The sequence below is a fragment of the Onychostoma macrolepis genome, chromosome 19 (genome assembly GCF_012432095.1).
Source record: "Onychostoma macrolepis isolate SWU-2019 chromosome 19, ASM1243209v1, whole genome shotgun sequence".
Taxonomy (NCBI): domain Eukaryota; kingdom Metazoa; phylum Chordata; class Actinopteri; order Cypriniformes; family Cyprinidae; genus Onychostoma; species Onychostoma macrolepis.
In genome coordinates, this window is record NC_081173.1 from 16314264 (window position 1) to 16332020 (window position 17757).

At 35.9% G+C, this 17757-nt stretch overlaps 1 protein-coding gene across 7 annotated transcripts in view; it reads left to right on the forward strand.

The window, feature by feature from the left end:
* The window catches only part of ppp1r9a (protein phosphatase 1, regulatory subunit 9A), a 53092-nt gene that overhangs the window by 9693 nt on the left and 25642 nt on the right, over nt 1-17757 (forward strand). For all 7 annotated transcript variants that reach the window (XM_058752801.1, XM_058752804.1, XM_058752799.1 and 4 more), the window contains exons 3-5: nt 11973-12105; nt 12501-12621; nt 15037-15141. In XM_058752801.1, the coding sequence (XP_058608784.1) occupies nt 11973-12105; nt 12501-12621; nt 15037-15141 (359 nt within the window). The remainder of the gene's footprint in view (nt 1-11972; nt 12106-12500; nt 12622-15036; nt 15142-17757) is intronic.

Sequence of the window (17757 nt, forward strand, 5' to 3'; positions counted from 1 at the left end):
GAGCGGTCGTGTGCTGGTATTAACTGAATTAAAAGGTCCATTACGCCCAGTTTGTACACCTTTTTGCGCTTGAAGTATTGTATTCTTGGAATCCCTTAATCAGATCACATCCCAATGCTATTCTCCATTTGAAATCTTGGATCCGGCTGCTAATTATAAACGTGAAATATAGGTCTTCACAGCTGCCGAATGACAATTGTGTGATGGTGCATTTGGTTCAAAACTGGTATTTAGAAGCTGTGTTCTTTCATAAATAGTCATGAACTAAATATTATTAAATAAAGCATAGTACTGTAACACGTGGAGCAACCAGAAAATGCCAGGCTTTTGTAAAATGGCATTGTGCCGGCTGGGTTAACTGTCAACTCGACTGAACTGCCCTGGTCATTAGCTTGACAAAGAAAGACTTTTTCATGAGTCAGGGAATTCTGAACCCAGGCCACATGGTTTTTCTGCAGACATGGAGGAAATAACAATCTGTGGTCTGTGTTCAGACTTGAGAAAGGGACTGATTTGTGGTAAAACATTGTTCATTCACCAGACTAGACTAGCTTGTTGTTGAATAGAAGTGTCAGTCATTAATCACACTGAATATTTTCTCTCTTGCTCATAATATTTCTTAGTTGCTCATTAAGTGGATCGTTTCCATATTAAAGCGTTTCAAAGAGTAATTAATGTAGAGTTGCTGTAAAAGGCTCTTGTGCGAGCAGCTCTAGTGGCTGTGTGGAATAACAGCACTCTCAAAGACCCTGCCCTCCATTTACTTTGACGATAACAGGTTCATCAGTTTCAAAATGATCACAGCATAATACCCTGCTTCATCTTTTTCAATTTCATGCAATAAATTAGGCTTGTATTATTTATCCTTTGATTTTGTTTTGATTAATGACTTAGCATTGTGCTTGCCAAACGGGTCTGTTTAGATGGGGTTCATTACCTAAATTCAGGTAATAAAATGCAAAAAATAATGGCTATTTAACATAGCAAAATGAATAGGCTTGACTTTTTAACTTTTAAAAGAATGGTCAGGCAGCACCAATTGCCTCATGGCCAGCGCACTGACACACACACACACACATATATATATATATATATATATAGCGCCATTGCTCTACGGGTGTCCCGAATTCGAATCCCGGCTTGAGAACCTTAGGAAGGATAGAAGTACAGTGCGTCCGAAGTACGTTTCTGTGTTTATTAACATACTGATTGTTTGGCTGATGAAACATCTTTCTGACAAAAACCTTCAGAAGGCTAAAACCCCATACATTTTTGTGTGTTGTGAAATCATCTACCTTTTCAGTGCATGCCATTGTAAAGACTGCAAGTCTATACCTCTCAGCCTGAATTAGGTCTATTGGTGGGTATGTGCAGTGTCTGGTAATGTAAAGTTAGCCGTTTTTAATGGTTGATGAAAGGGATATCTTACTGAAAAATCAAATGTTTTCACCCTCATGTTGTTTCAAACCTGTACGACTTTTTCTCCCATGAAATACTAAAGGAGAATTCAAGTATGATAACTTTCTTGTCATTACACAAAATGTGGATTTGAAGCTTTCAAACTTCAAAAAGGATGTGAAAGCACCTTAAAAGTAGTATAAAATTTGTATATTGTGGGCTTTTCTGAAGCCATATGATAGCTTTGGGTGTGAAATTTGAGAATTTAACTTGAAATTTCCCCTTTTGTGTTCCAAAGAATGTCATACAGGTTTGAAATAACACAAGGTGGAGTAAATGATGACAGAATTTCCATTTTGGGGTGAACTATTTAGGACATTTCTTCTTATAATAAAAAAATGTTAATACTGTGACGGGTCACCACATGTTGTCCAATATAGAAATTAGGATCTTAAAGCAAACAAATCTCTCTGACCTAGCTGACTTTAATGGATTTATTCCACAGGGGTTGTTTTGTAACCACTGGAGGCAGTGGAGGGCACTTCAAGTCAGTTTCATTGACCTGACTCAATGTCCACATCCTGTTAGTCTAGCTCTGATAATGAGGACATGGCATCCAGTAGCCAAGTCCTCTGTCTGGCCTTTTTTTGTAGAGAGTTGCACAAATCAGTTTTACTATTTTTGCAGCTTTTCACCCATTATGTTACGAAAGCATGTGCCTTACCACTGCAAAACAAGAAAAGAAACGAGAAAAAAAATGTTGCATTATCTTGAGAAAGTGTGACACCAATGTCTAATGTAAACTCAGGCATGTTTATATTCACTGGTTTTGTAGTCACAACATTCAGCAACTGTAGATTTTGAACATGATATTCTTGCGTGATTGTGTAGTTGAGTAATATCCGTTTAGAAGATAATTTTATACATATTTTCTACTACTAGATTTAATTGAGAGCAAAGTAACCAGATCCCATCGGATGACGCATCAAACACGTGCCTGATGCAGGAGCGACTGTCTGTTTTACAGTCAATTCTAGTGTTTGTTTAGCTGTGCCCTTTGTTACATCCATCCTGTCATCATACACCTACATAAACTGCACTTACAGGCTGAATGAAATATGACATTAGCTCTGCTAATCTCAGCCTGTTGTTATGGCATATTTATTCCTTCTTGATTCACTAATGGATTTGAAAGACTGGGCAGCAGTTGAATGACTGCTGAAATGATTCAGTGATTATACACTCCATTCTGTGCTTAGATGCACATACTGTATATAGCCCAGACCACATGGCTCTCTCTGAATCAATCCAGCCTTTTTCCAGCTCAGTCCTGTAATTCAGTTAAAAGGGTGGATGGCCATAGTCTAGTCATTTGCCATATTTTAGGGTTATATTAAACATATATAAACATACTTTCAGGAACAGAGATAAGAAAAATCTTTTAGGTTAGTGAGCTGAGCAGAGGATGTATTATTCATTTTCATTTTATTTTAAAGGATCTCCAGTAGATCAAGGTATTTTTGAAGTATTAGCCCTGACTGGAGTAGATTAAAGAGGCTTTATGTAATTGGAAAAAGGCTATTTCAACCTTATACCGTGGATAAAGATGTCTCAGTTGGTGATTTCATGATGACTTAGATGGTTGCTTATCATCCAACAAGCACAGTTTTCCAATTAGTTGATTTTCTATTTAAATAGGAAGTTTGGGTGTAACGTTTTGAAGTGCCGATCCGTTAAAAAAAAAAAAATCATAAAAAGGCCAGGGTTTAGTTAGCTGCATAACAGCTATGATTTGCTACTTTCTGTTTAGTTGCAGTGGGTATTAGGGGCAGGAAATGGTAATTGTTGAGAGCATCTGATTGGACAAACATTAGTGCAGGATGAGTCATCAATATTTGTGTTCCTTTTCCAAGATGTATTTGAAATGTTTTGTGCATTACTTTTGTAGACATGTCTACATTTTGGTCTGTTTACAGGAGTTATGTAGTCAGTGGAAAACTCATTTGTTGAATTTGTCACACAGAACAAACTTGCTGTCATGAGATATCAATGTGCAGTTTGTGCACTTTGGATTCAGGAAAAAATAGGCAATCAAGCAATTGTCTTGTTCTCATGACAGCGATTTTGAAGCTGTAGTCATTGGCAAAGATCTGTCTCACAGTGCATTGTGAATGCTGTGGTATTTTTTGTTTGCTTGTTTCTCTGACATCTGACCCCTTCCGGAGATGAATTTTTAACGACTGTGGAAACAGAAGACAAGCCTGTGGTTCTGATGCTGCGCCGTTCCAGCTGTCCGTGTCAGGCGCTTATTCTCCACAGCTCTCCCTCCGCCCCCCGTCACAGGCCGTCACTGAATCTATCAGAGAGTGTAGTTCCTGCTTTTTTCCATGCTGGAAACAAGGAGGTGTTCAATGCTGACACAGTGTCCTGTATTGTTGTGAAACTCACTGTGTGTTCACCCAGATGTGTAGAGTGCCATTTTCCCCTCATTGTATTCAGGAATATCTACAACAACAATAATAATAATAATAATAATTTAGAAAAAATATATACTACATGTATATACCCCCCCCCCTCTCTCTCTATATATATATTGCATTTAATTTTGTAAATGATTTTACAAGAGGTAAACAAACAAACAAACATATATACAGTGGGGAAAATAATTATTTTATCCCCTGCTAATTTTGTAAATTTGCCCACTTAAAAAAAAAAAGAAGGATTTAGCATTTTTATGGTAGGTTTATTTTAACTGATAGAGACAGAATATCAAACCAAAAATCCAGAAAAAAGCAGCATACAAATGTTAAAAAAAGATTTTCATTTTAGTAAGTCAAATAAGTATTTGATCCCCAAGCAAAACATGACTTAGTACTTGGTGCAGAAACCCTTGTTGGCAATCACAGAGGTCAGACGTTTCTTGTAGCTGGTCACCAGGTTCGCACTCATCTCAGGAAGGATTTTGGTCCACTCCTCTTTACAGATCCTCTCTAAATCATTAAGGTTTCTTAGCTGTCTCTTGGAAACTCGAAGGTTCAGCTCCCTCCACAGATTTTCTATGGAATTAAGGTCTGGAGACTGGCGGACCTTAATGTGCTTCTTCTTGAGCCACTCCTTTTTGGCCTTGGCGGTATGTTTCGGGTCACTGTCATGCTGGAATACCCATCCATGACCTATCTTCAGTGTTCTGGCTGAGGTTCTCGACCAAGATTTTACAGTACATGGCCCCGTCCATTTGCCCCTCAATGTGGTAAAGTCATCCTGTACCCTTGGCAGAAAAACAGCCCCAAATCATAATGTTTCCACCTCCGTGCCACATCCTGTAGGGATGGTGTTCTTGGGGTGTACTTGGGGTCAGCATTTCTCTTCCTCCAAACACGACGATTCGAGTTGATGGCAAAGAGCTCAATTTTGGTCTCATCTGACCACAGCACATTCTCCCAAGCCTTCTCTGAATCATTTAGATGTTCATTGGCAAACTTCAGACGGGCTGTACATGTGACTTCTTGAGCAGAGGGACTTTGCGGGCGCTGCAGGATTTCAATCCATTGCGGCGTAGTGTTACCAATGTTTTGCTTGGTGATTATGGTCCCAACTACCTTGAGATCATTAACAAGCTCCTCTCGTGTAGTTCTGGGCTGATCCCTCACCTTTCTCATGATCATCCTGGTCATAAGGCAAGATCTTGCACGGAGCTCCAGACCAAGGCCGATTGATGTTGTTTTGTATTTCTTCCATTTCTGAATAATCGCAGTTGTATCCTTCTCACCAAGCTTCTTGCTGATGGTCTTGTAGCCCATTCCAGCCTTGTGCAGGTCTACAGTCTTGTCCCTGATATCCTTTGACAGCTCTTTGGTCTTGCCCATGGTAGTTGAGAGGTTGGAATGGAAGATACAGAGTCTATGGACAGGAGTCTTACACACAGTGAGCTGAAATTAGGAGTATCTTCTTAAAGTGACGGGACTAATCTGTGTTCCACATAACCAATCTGTGGGAGCCAAAATTCCTGCTGGTTGGTAGGGGATCAAATACTTATTTGACTTACTAAAATGTAAATCTTTTTTTTTTTAAACATTTTTATGCTGCTTTCTTTCTGGATTTTTTGCTTGATATTCTGTCTCTCTCAGTTAAAATAAAGCTACCATAAAAATGATAAACCCTTTTTTTTTTAAGTGGGCAAACTTACAAAATCAGCAGGGGATCAAATAATTATTTACCCCATAGCATTTAATTTTTGTAAATGATATACAAGAGGTAAACAAACATGTATTTATGTATTTATGTATTTATTGCAAGCAAATATTGTGCATTATATATGGGGTTGGATTAAGGGATCTAAAATATGTTTATACAGAATAATTCATTAATATGTGCTTTATAAGCACTAATAAACAGCCAATATGCTAGTAATATGCATGCTAATAAGCAACTAGTCAATATTGAAAATTGTTACCATATATCAAAGCAAATATTGTACATTTATTATATATATATATATATATATATATATATATATATATATATATATATATATTGTGGTTGAATTGTCTATATATTATATTATATTATATTATATTATATTATATTATATTATATTATATTATATTATATTATATTATATTATATTATATTATATTATTACAATCAGCCAAAATTTGCAATATGTTACTAATATTCTAAAATGTTTAAAAATATATTATATTCTTTATTTATTTTTATGTATCTATTGTTTTAACACAATCTGATTATTATTATTAGATTTTTATTATAATTATATTTTATTATTCTTTTCTCCATAGTTTAATTGTTTAATAACTGATTATTAGGAGCTATGGTTGGCAAATCTTTAATAGAATCTTTAATTAAAAAAAAATATTTCTATAAAGTAAGGGTGAATACAAAGTTCAAAGCATTATTAAATGCATATGTATAATGCATGTGTGTTTAGTTTAGCTGGAACTAGCTCGCACGAACACATTGCCTGTAAATGTAACACTTTCACCCACTCATGTGGTCAGTTGATGAATTATGTATTCATCAGATGTTACTGATCATGTGAGAAGACTCAGCCAACACATGAGAATGAAGCATAAAGTAAGCAATTGTTTGTGTCTTGTTTATCCCCTTATGCTAGTAGCTCCCCCTCACTGCGCTAGTGTGCTTCGTGTTGGCGGGTGGGGAGGCCCCCAGAGGTATTTTCACAAACACAGGATTAAAAAGAGGGCGAAATGACATTCCAGGCCAGATAAACTGAAAAAAAAAAAAGAGTCAAGAGGATGAACATAACCATGCGTTTTGAAGGAGCTGTGGTCTTGACACAGAGCAAAAGGCTAATTATGCTGGAGAGTTTCATATCACCTGACTCATCAGTTCACGACTTGTTCATGGCCAAAGTGTTTAGTTGAAAGATGAGAAGGCCTTTAAAGTAATGCTGAGACTCAAAGAAGGCTTTTACCACATAGATGAAAGGCTTTTAATAACTTTCAGCATTAGCAAACATTCAAATAGTTGTCATGAAACTGGTGATTCGTATATTGTATGTTTTGTCCACTACAGGCACTTTTATGTAAATTTTTATTCAATAGAAGTCTGCAATATTGCAATGTTTTATAGATTTAGATTTTATTGGTTTACTCTTTTGGCAGACCCAGATTTGCATTATTAAAAAAATGAGTTATAAGTAAGCATCTTACTGTATGCTCACCGAGACTGAATTTATTTGATCAAAAATGACAGTAAAAATTGGATTAAAAAAAAAATCACTGTTTTCTATGGGAATATATTTTAAAACGCAATTTATTCCTGTGATGATAAAGTTAAATTTTCAGCAGCCATTGCTAACAGTTCTTATTATCATCAATGTTGAAAACATTTGCTTTGCAGTGCTGCTTAATATTTTTGTAGAAACCATGATGTGGTGTTTTTTCCCTTCATGTTTGATCAACTGAATGCATCCTTTTTGAATAAAAGCGTTAATTTCTTAATAAAATAACAATCATTTATTTATTTTATACAATTTTGACAAAAAAAGTGTCAAAATATTATTTATTGTGTGTATGCAGGGGCAGGGTGCTCGCTATGAAATGCACATTAGCAAAACAAAGATTTTAAAGTTGTTTAATGTAATTTCGACCACAGAATGCATTTTGTTTCTTCAATTTCTTTGATTCAGAAATAGGGCTGCAAACAATTAATTGTGATTAATCACATTCAAAATAAAAGATTGTTTACATTTTATATGTATGTGTACTGTGTATATTTATTATGTACGTATAAATACACACACATACATGTATATGTTAAGGAAAAATATGTTGGCTTTATACATTAGATATTTATATTTATATATAATATATACATATATGTGTGTGTATTTATATATACATAATAAATATACACAGTACATACACATAGTATGTAAACATAAACTTTTATTTTGAATGCAATTAATCGTGATTAATCGTTTTGCATCCCTATTCAGGAAATATGAAAGAATTCTCATGTGATTCCTTGATAGAAGATCACTTAAACTAGTGAGAGTGTGAAAAGTGAATTTTTCCACAGGCCCACGAGTGCCTGTAGTTGTAGAATCACCCATATGTTCATATTAAAGGTATTCCTTACCAATATGGTAGAATGATAATTAATTTGACTTTGCCAAACACCTCATTTTGGAGCAGCTTCCTGTTTTCAGACAATAGTACAGGAATGTCTGTCTACAGATTCGTCTGTTGCATGGTTAATCCACTCAGCATCAGCCTCGGCGTCCCTCTGGGAGAGCGCTGTGTATGAATGTGTGTGTGTGTGTGTGGTGACACTGGGAGCGCTGGCACTGCTGCTTGACTATAAGGACATTTAATGCGATCAGTTGTAGTCAGCCAGACTCTATAGGCCACTCAGCACCATTGCCAGTCTGTGATACAAATGACGACAAACATTTTCAGTCGATTGTTCTTCTACATCCCTAGCTCCCTGTTTCCCCTCGGCCTGCCCCTCGGTTAATCCTCGGACTGTTCCCCACAAGGATTGCAGTCACCCACAATGCAGCTGGAGGCGTGCTGGTGTAATATGCTGCATTAGAGGCATACCGATGAGCCATGGCTGCTCTGCTAGAAGTGGAATGACACAAAGAAGGATGAGAGACGAGAGGAATAATGAAGTAATGAGCAAAGAGGGACGAGGAAGAGAGTGGGAGGAGAGGGATGGATGATGGGCCTGGCTCAGTTTCACTCACCCCTGCAGTTCTGTAAAAATTCACCGAGAAAAATGAGAAGCTCTCCGAGCCTTTGGTGGGATCTCACAACATGCAATAAAAACTTAAAGTGCTCTCCGAACAGCAGAACGCTTATACAAGCTTACATTTCTTGGCTATTATGCAAGGTAGCAGTTGGAGCCAAAGACCTCGCAGGCTGCTGGGTTTTAAATATAAGACTGCAGTATGCCAGAGTGTATGAGCAATAGATAGAGGATAAAGGATCGAGTGAGAGCTGGTCTACTGTATGATGAGAAGACAAAAGAGATGCACTGCGTTCGTTTGAAGGCAGCTAGCAGGTGTATTGATCTAAATGGTATAATGATAAGAGATGGATGGATAGAGGTGAGGCTGATGATAGAGAGGTGAGTTGAGTGGGATGAATCAGTGTTACTAGAAGGGTGAAGATGCACAAAGTTGCTCATAAAAAGTAGCGCTGTTAGTCGGACCAAAGCCAAGAAAAGATTCAGCAAGTTCTTGGGTACCTGAAGTAAACTGAAGATTGTTGGTATTTCCTTTTCTGTGGAGGAAATTAAATAAATTAAATTACACACACACACACACACACATTACAGTTACAATTTAAAATAACAGTCTTTTTAAAAATATATTTTAAATAGTGATTTATTCTTGTGATGGCAAATATGGATTTTGAGCAGCCATTACTCTAATATTTCTTATTATTATAAATGATGAAAACATGTACTGCTTAATATTTTTGTGGAATCCCCCAAAAATTTGAACAGCAGTGATAATGTTTGTCACTATGTCTGATATGGTTTAATAAAACCATCATTCAGAGTCACAAATATGATTTGTTTCAGTAATTTTGTTCCTTTAAAATTTTTTGTACTGTATTATTTCTTTCAGTTGAATCACTGCATCATGTTTTATTATGTCACTCTTCCTAAAAATCTCAAATGGTAAATTTCTGTATTGAATTACGCTTCAAAGCCCACGCTTATTTGATTTGGGTGCCTGGTGACAAACCTTTTTGTGTCTTCATATTATCATATGTATGACCATTAAAATGTAAAATGAAACCATGTAATTATATTAAAACAAAACATAAAGTGTCCTAGACAGCTACTGCATATGTCTATAATGAATACAAAAGAAGATGTGAATTATTATATTCTCCCATGGCATGTGGCATGTCAGACCTGACAGTAGCCTTCAGCGCACTGCCCACACTTTGTCTGTTACGTAGAGCCCTCATGCTTGTCATGTCTGGCAGATTCACAAAAGACAGTCAGCTGCTGAGCCTTTTTTAGCCAGCTGTGGAGTGTGGACTGTCAACATAGCGATAGTTGGTTGAGCTCAGGAGAAAACCGGAGAATAGTGTGTGAGGAAAGCTCTGGAACAGATCACTGAATGTAGAAAGGGGTGTTTCTAAAAATGTCTTCACTTTCAGGTTAGACCTCTGCTCAAGGGAATGTTTCTGGAGATGCCCTCCTGGCATCTTTGTATAGGAGCTTCAGGGAAGCTTCAAGGCTAAATATGTTAGCAGCTTCACTGTCCAGCCCCTTTTGCCAATATTATTTTCTACAAATCCATTGAAAGACTGTAGACGAAGGGCCCAGTACACTTCAGCTAATCATTCAGTCAGCAATGTGACTGCTCAATAATGCATAGCTGTTGATCAGTTTACATTATTGATGCTGTAAAGTGCACTAGAGATTATGCTTGCTTTTGTCCCAGTGCTTGGATACCCTACGCTCTGGTTTCGGGGTGCTTTTCTACCACGTACGATTTGGATTCATTGGCATAGGCTTGTAATTAGCATAAAATGTCAGATTTGAGTCTAATTGGTTTTCTTCACAGATGAGATGGCTTTGATTCTGCTATGATCAGTCATGGTTTAATTGAAGCTGATGATTCTCATGGTGGCAGCTGGACACACTGACAGCTGCCTGCTGGTGAATGCAGCATGTTAATTTGCTCTGTGGTACAGCAGTGTGGGTTTGATTTTTTAAAATATTTTTATTTAACAATTAAATATTTAGAATATGTTTGAATTATTTTAGAACATGCTGTTTATCAAATATTTTATGCATATATTTCTGTTCAGTTGTTCAGGGTCAGTAAGTTCATTTAATGGATAGGTGATCAGGAAGACAAGTTCGTTCTTTCTTTCTTTCTTTCTTTCTTTGTATAGCGCTTTTTCAAAATACTTGTCAAAGAAACGAAAATGAATGTTTCTACATTACAATTAAGAGTGATCTGTTGTCAGAATAATGTCAAAATAATGTCTATATGGCAGAAATGGTTCTTACAGTTCTGAGATTATGCAATTCATGCAGCTAATGTCACAATTAATTTAAGCAGAAACATGTATGCTGTTATAATTTCTGTTTCAAATTAATGATGTTATTTAGATTTAGATTTTCATCAAAGAATCTTGAATAAAATGTATCAAGGTTTCTTCAAAAATATTAAGCAGTTTTCAGCATTTATAATATTAAGTAATTTTTGAGCACTGAATTAGCCAATTAGAATGATTTCTGAAGGATCATGTGACACCTGCGACTGGAGTAATGAAGCTGAAAATTTAGCTTTGCTATCACAGTAATAAATCACATTTAAAATATGTTAAAAATGAAGAGTTATTTTAAATTGTAACAATATTTCTCTGTATATTTGATCAAATAATTGCAACCTTGGTGAGCATGAAAACTTCTTGCTTATATATATATATATATATATATAACTGTTCTTGAAAGTCTTAGTGTTATTATTTCTATATTAACCCTGGTACTTGCCTTAGGAAGTTTGTTCTTTTAAAATGAAATACTATAAAATCTGGGTCAGAGAAACTGATTCTGTGTCAGCATGAATCCACAACTTATCCAATGAACCCTTTTTTATAAGGAAACAGATAAGGGGGAGGCAGGCAAGCGTAGCATTGGCATGAGGCCGATATTTGTCCGAGAATCTGCTTAGGGGACACAGTTGTGCGTGACTGTCCTTTCACACCACGATGCACAGGACCATCACTTACACTGAGGAGATGGCAAATGACAGTTAGTGTTTCAGACGATAAGAACTGTTATGAAGACGCTCAGATGCAACCAGAGACATTGCCTTACTGTCTCACTATATATAGAGAGAGAGAGTATGTGATCAATGGAGTCATATATGTTTGAGCTCAATACTTTCAATGTACTAATATTTTTTCTGTGTTTTTGAAGAAACATAGTTCTCTAGCATTGTGTGGTTCACATACTCCATCTTTTGTAAATGTGAAAAAAGTGCTTTACACAGCTGTTTTAGTCATGTAACCTCAGTATTGTGACACGCCTTGACTTTTTTTGGCCATCAGGTGTTCAAAACCTACTGCAATGAAGATTACGACCGGAGGAATGAAGAGGTGGACCCAGTGGCATCCTCAGCTGAGTATGAGCTGGAGAAACGGGTGGAGAAGCTGGAACTTCTCCCTGTGGAACTGGAAAAAGGTGAATAGCAGGATGGCAGTGTCACCAAAGAGATTTCTCTTGAGTTTTTTTTTTTTTTTTTAAGTAACACTAAGTCTTCACACTTTTTCAGTCAGTTTTGACTCAGAACCTTATAGTTATTGAGAGAAAGTATAGCCTCTCTGACAACTAGCCCTGTCTTCCCTATAAGCTTTCTTTAAAAAAAAAAAAAAATAGATGCAAATATGTTTCCAGGGAAATGTTCTGCATGTATCTGCATACTTTGAGCACTGTGAGTAAATCAATGGTAAGCCTTGAATATTGATCAGTTACAATAAACATGTATCCATCCATCAAACATTTGTCATTCTTTCCATTTGCTCAGCACTAATATTTTTCCTTTCATTGATTTGTGTATGTTCATCTGTGTATGTCAGATGAGGATGGCCTGGGCATCAGTATTATAGGAATGGGGGTTGGCGCTGACGCAGGTCTGGAGAAGCTGGGCATCTTTGTCAAGACTGTCATAGAGGGTGGAGCAGCAGAGAGAGATGGAAGGTAAACTAAACTGCACATACTACTTTAGTATTTACACACACCTTTTCCATGTAGAAAAACAACCCTGTTGGTCAAACAGTAGTAGAAAATCACGTATTTCTTGTCCTTGCTCTTTTTAGCTCCACCCAGAGTGAGTGAATCCCTGAAAGTCCCTCATGAGATTTGCACATTGCCTAAAATTAAAGCAAAGCTTGAGGCTTTATCACTGAATGTAGCTCAGGATGCTAAAGAAAGGGTAGGGATGCGAACGAAAGCAGCCTGTTTCACATCTGGCCAAACATTCTAGTAACTTTAGTAGACTGTTTTTGCTTCACTAAAACTGAGACCACTAGTGGTAATAGTGGTAGTGAGATTTAGCATTTTTTTAAATGTAATTTATTAAATTGGAAAATTATTGATTTTTCATTTTTTAATCTAAAATTATATTAGCAGCATAACATTTTGAGTGAAAAGTTATTTAACGTCTTTGTATTTGGTTTGTCTCCCTTTAGTTTTAATAGCAGCGGCAAACAACAGATTTGACAAGACTCCACACGTTTATGTAAAACCTGTCGATCATGTTTTCCAGCATGATTTGAAATTATTCAAATTATTCAAAGAGCATCTTGAGCTGCAATTGAAGAACATCTGATCATCTGTATAAGGAGTCACACGATCAGTGTCACAAATTTACTTTAGTGTTAATTAGAAATAGTGCATAGTCTGAAGTACTGTATTTTTTATTAATTTTACAATTATAATGTTTCTTTAAAGATTTTCTTGAAGTCCTAAATCTTTCTGTTTATTTCCAAGTTTAAGATTTTGCATGTCAGTGTTTTAACGTGGTCTCATCTTTTCACTGAGTGGCATCAAACCCTGCTGAAATCTTGAGAAATTTTTACTTGTTTCAAGATTACCAAGCAACTGCAAGCTTTGCAATCAGGTTTCAAAAGGACTATTCAATAGCCAGAATGTAATTTCCTCCACCATTAACTCAGGCTGTTTCTGAGCGAAGTGTAACAATGTAGGATTCAACAGTGACATTGAAATCTTTGCACTGGAGTCCTTATTTTTTGCATGTTGGAACTCTAATTTCCTGCTTTAGTATTAGTACATTGGCGACATTGAAAAATGCATGTGAAGGTCAAGCTGTGCTTATGCCACACTCTTTAGGTGCACATTAGGATTCAGTCTTGCAAGCATCCCTCCGTCTGCTTTGCCTGCATAACAGACGGGATTTGCCAGGGGCTCGATATCCAGACTGGAATCAAGGGTCAAGGCAATTTGGTCAAACTCACAAAGCTCATTACAGATATCACAAAGTTGGAGCTCTTCATGCAAACACTGTAGCATTCTGAAAATATATTATCACATGTTGTTAAGGAGCTTACTCGTCCTTGTAATCCTATATGATTGTAATTCCTTCTGTCTTGTGAGCATTACTCTTTAGCTGCTGAAATGAAAGAATGTGACCACCCAAGACCAACTGAAAACATAAAAATATTGTTCTCAACCTTTTTTGTCCTTTTTAAGTCCAATGACCTAAATTATTTCATTGAAGTATTCACTAAGATTTTAAGTAGTATTTACGTGATCAAAAAAAATCATATTTATATAGTCATTCATGTAGTATAAAGGATATATTTGTAGAAAACTTTTTGTAGAAATTAGTAATTTAATTTAATTATTAACAACAAAAAACTTTATGAATGTATTTTGTTTATATATGTACTTTGTTCACTCACTTGGTAGTATAAAGAATACATCTGTATAAAATACTTTTTAATTTATTAATTCAAATTTTAATTTAATTTAATTATTAAAAGTGCAAAACAAACTACTACATTATTATTATTATTATTATTTAATTATTCTATATTATGAAAAAATAATTTAGTAGTATATAGAATATATTTATGGAAAATAAAATTGTATTATTATTATTATTAAATATTATGAATTATTACACTCTTTATACTGTTGTCTTTTCAATGGAAAGGTGGAACAGAAGTCATATCTGTTGTAATTATGCAGAAATAAATCTTTACACATCTTTACTATGTCGTTACAAACTTTAATTTGTGTCTATACTTTTATCTTATTGTCTTTACAAAGACTTACCGCAATTGCACTAGAGTTCTGTGTCAAACTCTAAGGGTTCACAAACTCCAGGAAACCCTGTCCCAGGATGTACTGTGTCCTTCATACATCAGTATATTTGATGCACTGAAAAAATTAATCATAGCAGAGTGATGAGAAGGCCTCAGGCAGAACATAATTAAGCTTTTATTAAAAAAGTCATCTCAGGATGACAGAGAAATCGCTGTTTAGTATTCATACAGACAGTATTATACAAACCTGTTTTAGAGTTTGCACAATGTCCTAATAGTGTCACTGTAACAAGCATTACAACATAACCACCTTCATTTTCCACAGAATTAAAGTGAATGATCAAATCGTGGAGGTTGACGGCACCAGTCTGGTGGGAGTAACTCAGAGCTTCGCTGCTTCTGTCCTGAGAAACACACAGGGAGTGGTTAGGTAAGATGCTAGATGTCTACAACCGTTTTTGCTTGTTTATTATGTCTCATTAATCCCAGGTTTGCCCCCTGAATGCTGGCTCCTCACAAGATCCTCACATCCCGCATCCTCACCGTAGCTTACAAGCTGCTAGAGTGACCAGTGTTGTTATTATTAGCGTATGAAATAGCATGACACGCCATCGTCTTTCCCTCCCACTCATCGTTCTTGTGAGAAAAACACAGACTTCTTATTAGTGTATCTAAATTCCCTTTAGACACGACAGCAGAGAGCATGTCTGAAAAGCATATCGGCCGGCAGGAGTACTTCACACTGTGAGAAAACAAGACTCTTCATTAACAATAGAGCTGCACAGCATGATGGAGCGAATTGTTTTTAAACAGATGCTGTCAGTGGTGTATTATACTTCCTTTATAAATATAAACACGCTGAAAAAACCTTTAACCTTCAAATGTATGTTTATTTTAAAGGGTTTATATAATTTCCTTAAAGGGATAGCTCACCCAGAAATGAAAATTCTGTCACCTTCAAGTTGTTCCAAACCTGTATGAATTTCATTAATGAATGATGAATTTTTGGGTGAAATATATCTTTAAATGTGACTTTCTTGTGAGAGACAGAGCCTTCTTGAGTAATAGGATTTTATATAGCCAGGCTAATACTAACACAGTCTGCACTGCATAAAAAAAAAACATTCTTGATCAGTACTTTTGTCTTATTTTCCAGTAAAAAAAAAAAAAACTTCCTTAAAATGAAAACTGAAATGAAAGCAAAACTGTGTTTTCATATCTTGAATTGTATGTTTAAATATTATCAAATATAATACATTTAATGTGTGTATAATATATTAATATATTTTATGATCTATAATAATATAATATAATATAATACAAAATATTATGTAGTTTATTTATATTGCCAGATTTTTACTGGAAAACATAAAATTCATCTAGTACTATGAAGGTCTCAGGAAATGTACTATTTCACCATATTTTTGTTTTTCAGCTGTCTATCCTTTCCTGGTTTTGATTTACTCCCTCCTGCTGGTTATTTCTCTCTGTTCTCACCGATGAGGCAGTGTGGCCCAGATTTGGAATTTGTGCTATATTTAACATACTGTAGGAATTAAGGCAGGTCTTAAATTCTATCTGCACCAGTGGCCACCAATAAATATATGAAGATTGTCACTCTATTAAGAGCGATTCATTGCTGTGATGATTCAGAGTCTGGGGATTTTTATAGCAAGCTGGCAGGAACACCTCCTCACTGGGTGAGGTGATGCATATATCCTGAAATGCATCCTGTCACTCCAGATGTATGTGAATAATACTGGTGGGTTTTGCCAATAAGAAAGCTCTGTCCCAGAGCAGTTGGGATCCCTGCGTGTGTTATTGAGATGGAAGAGAGGACTGTTTCCAGGTCAGCTGCGCTGCAGAAGCAGCAGAGGTGCTTGGCATAACACGGTATTGGCCCAGTTGTTGCTTCAGATGTAGATCAAATTTGGGCCCTTATCTGTGCCTAATGCAGGGTGATTAGGACTCAACGCTGAGCGCTTCCCTGCTGCTTCTCCAAAACATGGATTGTACAGTACAGAGGATGCGGTGAATATTATTGGAGGGAATTGTCTTTTTTATCTCCAATTATTAAACATTTCCACTCCTTTCATGTTATGGCTTATAATTGATAAATGGCATATATTAACATACCATACTATTGTGTCAAACAACTTAAAGCAATAGTTTACTCTCCCTTTACCCTCAAGCCATCCTAGGTGTATATGACTTTCTTCTTTCAGACGAATACAATCGGAGTTGTAAAAAAAAGTCCTGGCTCTTCCAAGGTTTATAATGGCAGTGATTGGGGGCCACGATTTTGAAGCCCAAAAAAGTGCATCCATCCATCATAAAAAGTGCTCCTGCACAGCTCTGGGGGGTTAATAAAAACCTTCTGAAGCAAAGCGATGGATTTGTGTAAGAATAATATCTTTAATTAAAACCGTAATGTCTAGTTTCTGCTAACTTTCACTAATTTCATATGCATAGACAACTATTTGTAGGCTGATGTCTTAAGTAGAAAATCTGTTCAGTTTTTCTCTTAGTCAGTTGTTAGTGCTTAAATATCAGGTTCACCAATAAATTGTGCCACTTGATTGGTCTTTAAGAATAACACCCAGTACACCATGGGAAACAGGTATTTTTCACAGGTGAAGTAACTTTAACATTTTAATATGTTGCTTGCATAAAATATTTGACTTTGAAGTTATTATTTGATTATTTATTTATTAAATTATTTGAATTTATTATTACTCAGTATTGTAAGGCAGGTCATTCACCTTCAGAGATTAATAATTGATATTTAACTTGCAATTCTGTTTGGTGCCACTAATGGTGCAGAAGTGACAAACTTTACCTTTTATGATAAACTTTCATTCTCAAGTTTTCAATTTTTTCCCTGACTTTCTCAAGTAGAATTGTTAACATTTTTAAACAGTTATGTTCACTTTGTCACAGTCATTTATCACACTGACCTCGCAAGAATTACCTCCTGTCACGGTCATTGATTCATAGGGTATATTATAAAAGATACAATCCATCAATGAAGTGAGAACAAAAACGC